This window comes from Schistocerca nitens, chromosome 1 (assembly GCF_023898315.1).
Source record: "Schistocerca nitens isolate TAMUIC-IGC-003100 chromosome 1, iqSchNite1.1, whole genome shotgun sequence".
In the NCBI taxonomy this organism is placed as follows: Eukaryota; Metazoa; Arthropoda; class Insecta; order Orthoptera; family Acrididae; genus Schistocerca; species Schistocerca nitens.
The window spans coordinates 18,168,091-18,183,682 of NC_064614.1; the positions used below are offsets into that span (position 1 = coordinate 18,168,091).

The 15,592-nt window shown below is 40.7% G+C and overlaps 1 protein-coding gene across 1 annotated transcript in view; it reads left to right on the top strand.

Annotated features, from left to right (window-relative positions):
• Positions 1–15,592, top strand: part of LOC126240685 (alpha-(1,3)-fucosyltransferase 10-like) — a 60,580-nt gene extending 44,988 nt beyond the window's left edge. Inside the window, exons 6-7 of the mRNA XM_049947944.1 lie at positions 4,615–4,789; positions 13,459–15,592. Of these exons, the coding sequence (XP_049803901.1) occupies positions 4,615–4,789; positions 13,459–13,950 (667 nt within the window). The 3' untranslated portion in view covers positions 13,951–15,592. The remainder of the gene's footprint in view (positions 1–4,614; positions 4,790–13,458) is intronic.

Genomic DNA, 15,592 nt, shown 5'->3' on the forward strand with positions numbered 1-15,592 from the left:
GTTGGTAGATGATGTATGGGACAGGTCTATTACAGGGATATGAGCCATGAGGCAAGGGGTTGGGAGCAAGGGTTCTGTAGGGATGGACGAAGATGTTGCTTAGGTTCAGTGAGTGGCAGAATACGACTACGGGAGGGGTGGGAAGGATAGTGGGTAGGACATTCCTCATTTCGGGGCAGGATGAGAGATGGTTGAAACCCTGGTGGAGAATGTGGTTCAGATTGTGCAGTCCTAGATGGTACTGAGTCACGAGGAGATTGTCTCTCTGTGGCCAGTCACTGGGTCTGAGGGAAGGGGCGGATGATTGGAGAGAAAAGGCATGGGAGATCTGTTTGTGTACAAGGTTGGGGGAGTAAGTATGGTCTCTGAAGGCCTCATTGAGAATATCGGTATGTTTTGAGAGGGACTGCTTGTCACTGGAGATGTCCCATGCTTCATATCTCCTGTCCTATCCCAAAGTCCCACTATCCGACCACACAGGAGCATTCCCCTTGTGACTCAGTACTACTCAGGACTGGAGAAACCGAATCACATTCTCTGTCAGGGTTCTGACTACCTCTTGTCATGCCCTGAAATCAGGAATGCCCTACCCACTATCCTTCCCTCCCCTCCAACTGTGGAAATCCGCCACCCACCGACCATACACAGTATCCTTGTCCATCCCAACACAACCACTTCTCTCAACCCCTTGCCTCATGGCTCATTCCCTATAATAAACGTAGATGCAAGATCTGTCTGTCCATACCTCTTCCGACCACCACGTACTCCAGTCCTGTCACCAGCATCACCTATCTCATCAAAGGCAGGGCTACCTATGAAACCAGTCATGTGATCTATAAGTTAAGATGCAACTACTATGCTGTGTTCTACATGGGCATTACAGCCAACAAGTGTCTGTCCATGTGAATGGCCACCAATTAACTGTGACCAAGAAACAACTGGAGCACCCCATTGCTGAGCATGTTGCCCAACATGATGGTCTTCATTTCAGTGACTGCTTCACAGACTGTACCATCTGGACCCTTCCCATTAACACCAGAATTTCTGAATTGTGCACGTGGGAACTCTCCCTGCAATATGTTCCACGTTTTCATAACCCTCCTGGCCTCAGCCTTTGTTAATTATTCTACTTACTCCACCTAGCCCTCTACCTGTGCCCATCTACTGTTCCTCCCCCCACCCCCGTGCCCATTTTCCACTCCCACCTCCACTCCCGTGCCTGTCCACCGCTTCTACTCTACCTGGGGCCATCAGCCACTCCTCCACTGACTCCCACGTGCCAGTCTGCCTCTCCTCGCCCCCCTCCCCATCAATTTTGGCTGCCGCTACCCCCCCCCCCCTTTTGTCCATCCGCCGTTCCCCTCCCCCACACCCACCCATATGTCAGTCTGTCATTCCACTACCACCACCACCACCACCACCACCACCACCACCACCACCACCACCCATGTGTGCGTCTGCCATCCCCCACCCACATGCCCGTCTGCCACTCCCCCTCCCCCACCCACATGCCCGTCTGCCACTCCCCCTCCTCCACCCACATGCCCGTCTGCCACTCCCCCTCCCCCACCCACGTGCCCGTCTGCCACTCCCCCTCCCCCACCCACGTGCCCGTCTGCCACTCCCCCTCCCCCACCCACGTGCCCGTCTGCCACTCCCCCTCCCCCACCCACATGTCCATCTGCCACTCCCCCTCCCCCACCCACATGTCCGTCTGCCACTCCCCCTCCCCCACCCACATGTCCGTCTACCACTCCCCCTCCCCCACCTGCAAGTCTGTCTGCCACTCCTCTGCTGCCCCCCCTCTCCCTGTCCATGTGCCCCTCTCACCCAACGCCGCCCTCGTGCCCACTTCCTGCACACTCCTCCACCTCTTCGCTCTCCGTGGTATCACCCCCACCAGAATAGTAGGCTGCTGTTTCTTAACACCACAGTATTTCCTTCTAGGTAGCAAGTAATGTGTGTACCATGTTTGGTGTGGTGTAGGAGAAGATTTGGAACATTCATACATACATCCATTCATACAATTTTATAATATAAAAAGATTTTTGTCTATGTACAATTAGTAAGATCACACAGAGGCCTCAGTATTAAAATTCATTTGATATTCTGACATTTCAGTTTTATCTGAGTTGTTTTGATTGAGTGGTAATCCCAGACAGAGGATCAAAAATAGCCCAGACAGTATATTATTCATGCTCAGCTCTATGCCACTTCCACTCTCATGCCCCAAGGCTTGTCTAGTGTGCTTACCCAACTATTGCCTTTCAAGTACTTCCATTGGCAGATCCAATCCTATTAGAAGAAAGGTGGCATTTACAGAATTTTTTGCATCTACTACACAGTTTTCTACAGGGTGTCCAGTGAAAGAATCCCTGTTTCCAAAATTAAATATCTCGAAAACCAAGATCAATACTAATAAATTTATACAAAAGTTTTGAAATAGTTTGGAATGTTGCTAACAGATGGTGATGTAATCAAAGTATATAGCATTTGTAAATAGTGCACTGCAGCTCAGAGCAATCAGTTCCACCGTTGAAACATGAAAGTTGATTTATGTACTGAAGAAAGAGGTTGAAATCTTGTATTTCATGGAATAACATGTTTTCTGGTACTGGAATACCACAGGTGAGAACATGGCCATACAGAAACAATTCAGTTTTCTAACACAAGTTAATATTGTAAAAGGACAGCATGTGAAAAATATTTGCAGGATCTTTTCCAAATTCCAACAGACACAAAGCATAGCTGATTATCTGTCACCATGATTTCTGGAATTATTCAGCAAAATCCAATGAAATCCATGTGAAGAATTGCCACAGAACTGGTTTGAAGCATTCCAGCATGCAGAAAACGGTGAGACAGAGCCTACACATTTCCATTCAAAATCCAAAGCACAAGGCCATACTTCTGTGTGACAGAAGGCTGTCTTTGCAACAATCCATATTCCCACAGCAATTGATAATGAGAGCTTTTATGTTGGCTGCATCTGGTTCACAGATGAAGCATGCTTTCAGGTTAATGGAGTCGTGAATAAACAAAACTAGTGTTTTTGGGGTTCTGAAAATCACTGTCTGTGTGAAGCGAAGTCAATTTATTCTTCCAAAGCTACTGTTTGCTCTGTGGTATGCAGCAGAGAGGTTATGGCCCTTTTTCCGTGTGACAGACAGTTAGTAGTGAATGTTTCATTAAAATTTTGGAAAAATTTGTAACCACACAACTAGCATTGCAGGATTGATTATTACAAATTTACTGCTGCAGGGATGGATTTGTCTCCATATTCACCCAACCTGATTCCTATTTCTTATGCCATTTTGAATCGATTACTATTGAAACCCCACAGTCTGTGATGGCAAATTTCCTTGTTTGTTTGCACCACCTCTATATTGCAAGTGGTGAACATTTCAAAAAGATTGTGATGTGATTGCAAATACTGCTTGCAGAGGATGAGTGTAATTGCACATGATGATATCCAGTTTTGAAATCGGGGATTACTTCGCTGGACACCCTGTATATAGGTGTGGGGGCAGTTCACTGACATAATATAGCCATCCAGATGGTGTTGGAGGGACACTTACTGATTGCCTGCCTACTGGGTGCTGAGCATATAGTGGTCAGCTTAAACAATTGCCTCACATCTACTGAGCAGCTGCTGGTCTCGTGTTTGGGAGAGGCAGAACTCAGATCCCCAGCCGCCATGGTTTCCCTGTGTGACATGGCAAATGACGAGTGTGCTTATGAAACAAAGTTGTGGTCAGTTTTTTCCCTCTTCCGCAGCTAAATGATCTAGTGCTACATCTCTGATGAAACTTTAAACTGTAGCCTCATCCCAAATTTTGCAAGTCATTAAACATGGATCTTTCAAAAGAACTATCTTTTCCGAATTTTGTTAGTGAGAAATTTTTGTTCACACACATACTGTGACCATGCAACTTTTTATCAATCCCCCCCCCCTCCCCCCACTTGTCTCTGTAGCCTTTCTTGTCCCCTACTTTTTTTCTGTGGAAGCATCCCCTTCCTCCCCTTCCCTAATTTTATTTCTTAATTTTCCCAGCTCAGTTTATGTTATGTGATATTGTTCTCTCTTTCCATGCCACTTTTCACACTGTTTCCTGAGTGGTCTAACTCTGTACTATCCCCCTCCCTCCCCCTCTGTCCCTTCCTACAACTACTGCTCCCTTACTCTGTCTTCGTGGTTACCATCTCAATTCTCAGATAACCATTCTGAAAGCTTCCTTTTGTTGTTTCAGAACTAAGGGAACCAAACACTTTTTCCCATCTCTAAATATTTCATCCGTGAGTTGCAAAGTAGAACAGTTACATCCTTGTGTAACATACTGTTACCTTCATTTTGAATTTTTCTAAATAAAAAAATGTATTAAGTTCATTTACGAACTGCACTTTGAAGCAACCAGATATCAATTTTGCATGTATATTTATATTTTACAAAAATCTGAAGCTTACACAGAGTCTTCACCTCCTTTTAAAAAATTAAAATTTCAGTGACACTAATTTTTAAAAGATTTTTTTGCATCATTATGTTGTTCCCTGCTGTTTCTTGCCATTTTTAAATCAGGAGATGGTATTACTGAAAGTAACAAATTGTTTCACCAGTCTTTCAGAGCCTATCACTGGGATGGATGCAGAAGATTTTTTTCACATATTGGCTCAGTACAAATTTACCTTAGCATTTGAAAATGCAGTTTGTGAAGATTACATAACAGAAAAGTTGTGGAGAACGCTTATAGTTGGCTCTGTACCTGTGTATATGGGATCACCTTCTGTAATGGTAAGATATTGACACATGTGAAGTAATTATAATTAAATGTAATAGCAATATATGAGGCCCTTAAAAACTTGGCGAGGCCAAAGATCTGTATTCCAGTATTTAGACAACACTGGTGTAGGAAAAATGTTGCGATTTTTGCAGTTACAAACTCCAATGATGGACAAAATAAAAGAAGTAGTAATGCCACTTATCTCTTCTCCTTGAAAATAGTTACTCCATTACCACACAAAACTGTTCCACTTAACTCAACTTCTCTGGGATGTCAATGATGTTCTCAGCAGGAAAACCTGGGGCACCCTGTGTACAAAATGCATTTTTCTTCAAGAGAAAAAGATTGATCCTGGTGCATATAGCAACAGATTTTTAAGTCGTGTTGATCGTGCTGTTTGAATGACTCATACCTTGTGCTACAAATCTGTAAAGCATATATTTAGAACTACATAAAGATAGATAGTATGAAATATTTGTGCTAATAAAAATTTTTGCATGGTATTTTAGGCAGTAAATATGTTTTGCAGTCCAAAAATGAAGATTTATAAGCAAACATTCCCTTCATTCCTTCTTCCATAGTAGATGAGAAAAAAAGTGCTAATGTAATGAAGAGGTAAAACTGTGGAACAAGGCTCTGAATCACTAAATTTGCACCAGTAGATACAAAGTTGAGTTGATTAATAATACTCAAAAAATATTTTTCTTACCCAAAATTTCTGACATCATCAAAAAAGTACATGTTATTTTTTAACCTTCAAATGTTTACAATAGTTTGGTTATTTTGAATTATAAGTCAGTAAGGTCTTAGTCAGTTTGGAACATCTTTTACTTACATCAGATAACCTTATTTTTTATGACTGAAATATTATTGTTGCATGCAGACTGCTCAAGTGATATCAGAGCAGAAGACTTGCATCAGGCAGCTGATAAATCACAAAAGAATGTTATAAGCACAGCTTAAAAAAAATCATGTTCATAACTTTCATCTGTTGTATACTGACTGCCCACAAAAATGGTCTTTATACACATTATCTCCAAGTAATTTATTATTGTACTTTTTTCCATTGTTTAACTAGGCTATGCATGTCCCCATGGTATGACCTCTTCCTGATACAGTTTTCATTGTATTATCATTCCAAAAACTGTGTACCTGGAGACTCCTTTAACAGTTCAAGGTGTTGAAGTTAGCTTTTGGCCGTATGACAAATGTGGTTAAAGCTGCCATCGGTACTCTATCTTTATGTACTATGTTCTAGGAAATTTTATCTCTCTTGCATTGCTGTACGAAAGAATGACATCAAACGGTAGTTTAAATAAGAATGACTATTGATGTTCTGTCTGTATCTCAGAAGACAAGTCACTGTCCTTCATACAGATGACACACTTCTTAGTTTAATATTTATTCATGAATTTGAATGGCAGGATTCCACTGACTGTCTTTTGGCTACTTAAGAGATGTGAGTCCAAGTCACATCATCTGCCACAGTGGGTAATAAAAATTCCTCCCCTTCCATCGTGTAGCAGTGTGAAACACTGGCAGATGTTGTTTCTCTTGAACCTATATCATGGATCCACCATGTACAAATTTTCTTAGTAACTTTGAGTACTTAATGCAGTGTACACGATTAATCAGCTTTCACGTGGCTATCATGAAAGCGTCTTTCAGAGTCCCTGTCAATCTGAATAGCAATCTGTCACTTATGTGCCCCGATTAGCATTTTGCAAGTAAATTGTTTATGGTGCCTACAGCCAGGCACTGTATGAATACAGAACATGGAATGGGCTACAAAAAATGTCAACACCCTCCCTACTGGTTCTTTTTTCTATGACAGGTTTTTCAAAGAGGCTGTCCATATCTGCACAGCTGATAATTTCATGAACAGGGACATTTCTAAATGAACATGATTACTCTGCAGTTCATAGTCAAGTTCCTGGCATAGTGTCGAATATGGCACTTGAAGTGACAAAATCATGCTAACGGCAGATACAACGGAAGTAATCAGTCTATTACTATCTGCCTTCCCCTTTTATGGTCCATGCTGTGGCCAGTTTTCACTGTCCATGTTACATCAACATGAAGAGAGTGTACTGTCATCAGGAGATTGAATTACAGACCAGTGCTCAGCACTTGTGCTCTCTGGTTTTTCGTGACAATTAACTCCGTATTGCAGTTTTATGCTGACACTAACTGCACCCCCTGCAGATGAAGAGCAGGTGCTCAATCACATTATTGCAAAGGTTCAGCAGTACCACACAGTTAAACACCCAACAGCCTCTCAATGTTTACAAAATGAGGAAATCGTTAAAACATATAATATATTAACTCTAGACACATAGCTCCAGAAGATTATTCCTAAAAAAGAACAGGAGATTGGATTGGATTGGATTAGATGTCCTTTTCATTTCAATTGATCCATAGTGAAGAGATTCCTCAGGATGTACAACATGTCAGAAAAAACAAGAATATGCAATAAATATTTATGACAATGAAAATAATTATTGACAATATAACATAAATGGAGAGATAAAAAAATCTACTCACCAACGGCGGCAGGGGAACACACATACAAAAGGGTTTAACTTTTACAAGCTTTCGGAGCCAGTGGCTCCGTCTGGAGAGTTTTAGGGAAAGGGGTACAGTTCAGAAAACTCACCTCTCCAGTTCTTTCCCTTCCCTTCACTCCATTTCCTTCCCCTTCAACTCTTTTGCAAGAAGGAGCCACTGGCTCAGAAAGCTTGTAAAACTTAAACTGTTTCATGTGCGTTTTCTGCTGTTGTTGCTTGGTGAGTAGATTTTTTTATCTATACATTTCCATTATGTTGACAATAAATATTTAGAATGAAAAACAAATATGCTAATGTACCTTCCACAGATCGTCAAGTAAAAAGATCGTCACAGATGTGGAATGAATCAATAAATGTTAAAAATATTTTCATTTAAAGTATAAAAAATACTAAACTGAAAAATCATTTTACAACAAATCATTTACAGTGAATGTTGGGCTCCATAAGGCCCCCTTTCTGTGCAGCAACTGTGAAATATAAAATTATGAAGAATGTAGCAACCAGTCACGGAAACATAATTTATTTATTTTGTTGCAAATTGATTTCGACTGATTGGTGCATTTCTCTTACTGATACATGCCATAAGTAGTAGTAGTGTCCTTGGCAGATTTCTATAAAGAAATCTGACTTCTATTTCAGATTCTATCAAGAAATCTGCCAAGGACAGTACTTCTACTTATGGCATGTATCGGTTAGAAAAATGCACCGATGATGACTGATATCAGTCGAAATCAACTTGCAACAAGATAAATAAATTATGACTGGTTGCTACATTCTTCATAATTTTAATTTCATTTACAATGATCGCATTACAGCACTGAATTTGTTTATAAGTTAGAGTGTACTAATACGTTATTTGATATTATTATTAATATATATCCATCAGTTGGTTCAACACGGAAATTCGTGTGTAGTAAGAGGAATTGGCTACCAGTACATACTTTAGACTTCCCTTAAAGTGAACTTTAATGGTAGTGAAACTTTTTATGGTTGTTGGCAAGTTATTGAAAATGTGTGTTCCTGAATAGTGGACACCTGTTTGGAACAAAGTAAATGACTTTGAATCTTTGTGAAGAATGTTCTTATTTCTACAATATTATGAAAAGGATAGATTGCTACTCACCATACTATATAGAGGATATGTTGACTCACAGAGAGGCACAACAAAAAAACTGCTATGTATGTGAGCTTTTGGCCAAAAGGCCTCCTCTTAACACACACACACACACACACACACACACACACACACACACACACACATGAATGACAGCGGGACCCACCTCCTCTTCCTCAAAATCACCCTCTCCAAACCTTCCAGGAATTTCTGACTTCCAGCCTTGCCTCTCAATCCTTCTTAAAAAAAACCTTAATCCTACTCCCAACATCACCACTGCTGAAGCCCAGGCCATCCGTGATCTGAAGGCTGACCGATCCATCGTCATTCTTCTGGCGGACAAGGGTTCCACGACCGTGGTACTTGATCGTCGGGAGTATGTGGCTGAGGGACTGCGTCAGCTTTCAGACAACACTACATACAAAGTTTGCCAAGGTAATCTCATTCCTGATGTCCAGGCAAAGCTTCAAGGAATCCTCAGAACCTTAGGCCCTCTACAAAACCTTTCACCTGACTCCATCAACCTCCTGACCCCACCAACACCCCGCACCCCTACCTTCTACCTTCTTCCTAAAATTCACAAACCCAATCATCCCGGCCGCCACATTGTAGCTGGTTACCAAGCCCCCACAGAACGTATCTCTGCCTACGTAGATCAACACCTTCAACCCATCACATGCAGTCTCCCAGCCTTCATCAAAGACACCAACCACTTTCTCGAACGCCTGGAATCCTTACCCAGTCTGTTACCCCCGGAAACCATCCTTGTAACCATTGATGCCACTTCCTTATACACAAATATTCCGCATGTCCAGGGCCTCGCTGCGATGGAGCACTTCCTTTCACACCGATCACCTGCCACCCTACCTAAAACCTCTTTCCTCATTACCTTAGCCAGCTGACCCACAACTTCTTCACTTTTGAAGGCCAGGCATACCAACAATTAAAGGGAACAGCCATGGGTACCAGGATGGCCCCCTCGTACGCCAACCTATTCATGGGTCGCTTAGAGGAAGCCTTCTTGGTTACCCAGGCCTGCCAACCCAAAGTTTGGTACAGATTTATTGATGACATCTTCATGATCTGGACTCACAGTGAAGAAGAACTCCAGAATTTCCTCTCCAACGTCAACTCCTTTGGTTCCATCAGATTCACCTGGTCCTACTCCAAATCCCATGCCACTTTCCTTGACGTTGACCTCCATCTGTCCAATGGCCAGCTTCACACGTCCGTCCACATCAAACCCACCAACGAGCAACAGTACCTCCATTATGACAGCTGCCACCCATTCCACATCAAACGGTCCCTTCCCTACAGCCTAGGTCTTCGTGGCAAATGAATCTGCTCCAGTCCGGAATCCCTGAACCATTACACAAACGACCTGAAAACAGCTTTCGCATCCCGCAACTACCCTCCCGACCTGGTACAGAAGCAAATAACCAGAGCCACTTCCTCATCCCCTCAAACCCAGAACCTCCCACAGAAGAACCACAAAAGTGTCCCACTTGTAACATGATACTTTCCGGGACTGGATCAGACTCTGAATGTGGCTCTCCAGCAGGGATATGACTTCCTCAAATCCTGCCCTGAAATGAGATCCATCCTTCATGAAATCCTCCCCACTCCACCAAGAGTGTCTTTCCGCCGTCCACCTAACCTTCGAAACCTCTTAGTTCATCCCTATGAAATCCCCAAACCACCTTCCCTACCCTCTGGCTCCTACCCTTGTAACCGCCCCCGGTGTAAAACCTGTCCCATGCACCCTCCCACCACCACCTACTCCAGTCCTGTAACCCGGAAGGTGTACACGATCAAAGGCAGAGCCACGTGTGAAAGCACCCACGTGATTTACCAACTGACCTGCCTACACTGTGAAGCTTTCCATGTGGGAATGACCAGCAACAAACTGTCCATTCGCATGAATGGACACAGGCAGACAGTGTTTGTTGGTATTGGGGATCACCCTGTGGCTAAACATGCCTTGGTGCACGGCCAGCACATCTTGGCACAGTGTTACACCGTCCGGGTTATCTGGATACTTCCCACCAACACCAACCTGTCAGAACTCCGGAGATGGGAATTTGCCCTTCAGTATATCCTCTCTTCTCGTTATCCGCCAGGCCTCAACCTCCGCTAATTTCAAGTTGCCGCCGCTCATACCTCACCAGTCTTTCAATAACATCTTTGCCCCTGTACTTCTGCCTCGACTGACATCTCTGCTGAATCTCTTTGCCTTTACAAATGTCTGCTTGTGTCTGTGTATGTGTGGTTGGATATGGTTGTGTGTGCGAGTGTATACCTGTCCTTTTTTCCCCCTAAGGTAAGTCTTTCCGCTCCCGGGATTGGAATGACTCCTTACCCTCTCCCTTAAAACCCACATCCTTTCATATTTCCCTCTCCTTCCATCTTTCCTGATGAAGCAACCGTTGGTTGCGAAAGCTAGAATTTTGTGTGTATGATTGTGTTTGTTTGTGTGTCTATCGACCTGCCAGCGCTTTCGCATGGTAAGTCACATCATCTTTGTTTTTAGATATAAAAGTATATTGTGATTTACATAGTCAGATGCCTTTGATTGATCATAAAATACTCCAGTATCTTGCAATTTATTGTCTAATGAATTAAGTACATTTTCACTAGCCTTCTAATATCAGAACCCATTAGAAATCTGAAACGTGACTTTAACAATATATTATTTACAGTCAGTTGTATATTACTGTTTCTAAAATTTTTGAGAATGCTGACAAAAGTGAAATTGTATGGAAATTTGATGGCATTTCTGTATCTTCTTTCTTAAACAAAGGCTTAACTTCAGCAAGGAAATGTTTCAGTGATCAATGACTGGTAACACAGATAGTTTTAATATTTTATGAGACTTGTAAGCACACTTTTTAATGAACTTTGTTGAAATTTTATCATAACTACTAGATTTTTTATTTTAAAGATTTTATGGTGTTTATTACTTCTACTGGTATAATGGTCATATTCATATTACTGAAGTTATGTGTAATGACTGGTCTGAGGTTCTCCATGAAAGCATCTATTGAACCTGACAACCCCATCGTATCAGTAACAGTTACGAAATGCTTGTTACAAAGTTTTACGACACTGAACATGTTACCAATGTATCATTTACTCTTCTTTTTTGTGTACAAAACATCTTTATTCCTTGAGTAATTGTGGCTTCTTTGTAGACCAATCTGGGTTAGTTTTGAGAGAAAACAGTATTCAAATAATGTAGGCACTTCATTAACAAAAATGTATTTTTCATTCATGCCATGAGCACTGCGTGCATCACTCCAGTTTGTCTTTTTAGGGGTCTCCTAAAATTATCAACTTTTGACTTACTGACTACCTTATGAATTCAGATTTAATAGCTTTTATATCCAATTCAATATTAACTTTTAACAAAAGAAACTGCATGTCCTTATCTGAGACGCCATTGCTATTGGTTTTGTGATGTATCGTTGTTCGTTAGACCTTTCTGTAAAGATATCATCAATGGCTGTTTATGGGCAGTTAGCTACCCTAGTTGGATGTATGGATTTTCAAAGTTCAGTATTGATAACTGAAGTGGTCATGACATGCAGGAGGGATGACACTCTCTTTGTATTTCATTATAGTCACCTTTGCAGGGCATGTCTGATCTGGTCTTATGGCTGCCTGATTGCTCATACATTACAGACAAATCCCAGATACAAAAATCCTACAAGCTTACATAAATTACAGGCTGCCCAATTACACACACACACACACACACAAAAATGTTAATGTAGCACTTCTCTGTATTTTTTTGACCTGGATATGTTGACATCCTCTGATGTGCTCTACCTTGCACCTCCCACTGTGTGCCTGTTAGCTTCTCAGATGTTCTTGAAATTTTCAGTCTTTGTTGATGCTTTCATGTCATAGCTGTGATAGTTGATCAAAATGCACCTTCTTTCTTCACCTTCCACTTAATGAATGTGTACATAAGACTCAAAGGCCACTGCTGACAGTACGTTTCCTGCCTAAATCATGAAGGACATCCAGTGCAACTTCGTCAGTTGTCAGATAATAATACTAGGTGAAATTGTAAAAATACTGATGCAAACAACATTCCACTTGACACTTGAAACTGGAATAAAGTACAGAAACACTAATTTACAAAATCAACACACACCCGAATTAACTTGGGTGCAGTACTTTGTGAAGAAATCTATAAATGAGATAACTTATATGTATCAGTTAAGACATTACACTGTAGCCCATTTGGACACATAGGAAGTTTACACATGATGTTTTATGTAGCAACCAGAAACAATATTTATTTTTGGGATATGTGAATTTCACATATTACTGCATACTGAGCTGGCTTTGTTAGATTAAGAATTAATCTTGTTGATGACACACATTTCTAAATCTTTTAGGATATGGTAAGATAGAGTGCAGACTAACAACAGTGAAATCTATCCTTTCTCTCTCTCTCTCTCTGCACAGAACTGGCTAATCATGCATACCATTCTAGCAAACATGAGGTTCTGAAGTAACATGTGATTCACAAAGCCAGTTAAGTTGTTACATTTATTTTGATGTAATTCCTTTGTTGTGTAGTTACATGTGTAAATCTTGGAGAAGCTAGAAATACTTTTGTTGTTGTTGTTCTTGTTGTAATATACAGCTGAGTTGAGTGAAATGAACTTTGGGCTGTACGTAATTTCAATATATGTTACTTTTCTTGTGCTCCGGTAAAAATAAAATTCATACTTATGAAAAACCAGAAAATTTGTCAGTAATACGTGCCATTTTTTGTTTTCCTGTAAAACTATCTGTTGATGTAATGTACATATCCTTCACAAATTCGTTGGGTGTCAACTTTGGGCATGCAACATCATGATTTTGTGTCTGTACTTATAGTGAGGCTTTCTAAGTAACTCTCAAACTATATGTATAGTCTCTCGTGCAAAATTGTATACATCCTTCATGACATACTAGTAAACTGTTGTACAACTCTTCTTTCCAGGATTGGTTGCCAAACAACAATTCTGCCATACTAGTAGAAAACTTCAGTTCTCCAAAAGAACTAGCAGATTACTTGAAAGAAGTAAACAGAGACAGAAAGAAGTATGAAGAATTTCTCCAACATAAAATAGGCCCTAAAGGACGGAGAATTACAAACAAAAAACTTCAAGAAGCAATGACGGAGCGGGAATGGGGTATCGATGGCGATTTTGAGAAAACGAATATGGTGGATGCATTTGAATGTTTTGTATGTGAAAATATGGATAAAGAACCACCACTGCCACCAGTAGACATACATCACTACTACTGTCCACGTCCTATTTCTCCTCTTACAAAACAAGAAAATAAGAGCAACTTCTGGCTGGAGCAGTGGTACAGCGGCAGATGTGAAGCTGAAATACTGCGCAATTATATAGACAGCGATGTAATTCACTTTACAAACGATGAGTTTAATGACAAAATGGATCAAATGTTTTTTGATAAAATTTGTTGAACAAAAATCTTTGTGGTGTAATACTCTATCATTTTAATGTCAATTTTTATCACTATTGTGCCACCATCTGTGGCCTCCCATTCTCAGATTAATCTGTCATTTCTACAATAATTCATTTGCAATATAGTGAGGGTGGGGAAGACACACCAGCAGTTAGCTAACAAACATTGAGGATTAAGGAGGGTTATTAAGTACTCAGGTTTTTAATGACAGGGCATAGAAAATGGTTTTTCATGCAGTTCATATAATATAAGACAATGTGTGGGCTGCTGTTTACTTCAGTTCTAAAGTGAATGCCATCACAATTGAAAATCATGAATAAGCCTTTTTTTTAAATTCAATTCCTGGCCTTTTTCTACATCTGATATTAAACGAATTCCTCAAACACAGAAAAACCATCAATAGTAACATTTATTGTGACACACTCTGTAGCCTATAAAGAGTAAATGGCCTGGGCTGTTCAGACGGAGTGATTCTACTCCACGATAACATGTGTTAACGCATCTCAAAGATGAAAAAGTGTTATGGTAAAATTGAAGTGGGAGCAACTTGAGTGTCTTCCCTACAGCCAGGACATGTCACCCTGTGGCTTCCATGTGTTTGGTCGACTAAGAAAAAACATCTCAAAGAGAAGTGTTTCAACTAGGAGGGTGACCTGAAAGACACAGTGGACGACTGGCTCCTGTCCCAGCCACAGGAATTCAGAGAACAGGGAATTCCTTGGTCCGTGAAACAGTGGGATAGTTGTGATCAGGCCTTTGATGATTACATTAAAATAAAGACTTCAATGACACCCACAGTGGTTTTCATACCTTTTCTTGTGAACAACCCTCGTATATCTGGAGAACACCTTTGTTGTGTTGTCACAGGCATACAAATCTGAAACACTTCAAAATGGAGCTTGACCACCTGTACTTTCCAAAAGGTATCAAGAATATCTGTGATACCTATTTACTGATAATTTGCAATTTAACTCTTGTATAAGGTCCTGCAGTATAATCTGCCAGGATTTCAGCTATATTTGGCATCACTTTTAAGCTTCCCTAATATAATTTATACCCTAGAGTGTAAATTTCCTTTGTGGGACAATTTAGTACTATTATTTATAGCACCTTTTCAATTAGCTCCTCAAATGGCACCAGAATATAGTTAACTTTTCAGTTTTGCATACATGGGAAAAGACTGAAGGAGAAATTGTGGGGAAAATTTAACACTTGAGTCAGTCCCTTCATACCACTCAGTGTTTATAATCAGGAGAGTTAATACAAAGGGATATATGTAAATAATTGGACTTTATGTGGGATAATTTGTTGTCAAATTCAAGCAGAATTTTACTCAAACATGTGGGTCCTGCACCAGATAAAACCAACTGGCAGTTCTGAATGTATAAAAAGGGCAGCACAAATAGTTAAGAGGTTGACTCATAGGAGAGCTTCAAGGAAATGATAGGCAAATGCTTAAAGATAGACACTAACTGAAGCATCAAATCCAATGTACAAAGTACAGAAATCTTGGAGTATACTACAATGTGTACGTTTTGCTGTGATCGGGACCGCAAAGAGGCTATGTACAGCTTGTTTAAATAATCTTTCTTCCTGTGTGTCTTACACAAATGGAATGGAAAAAAAAAAAAAAAAACCTT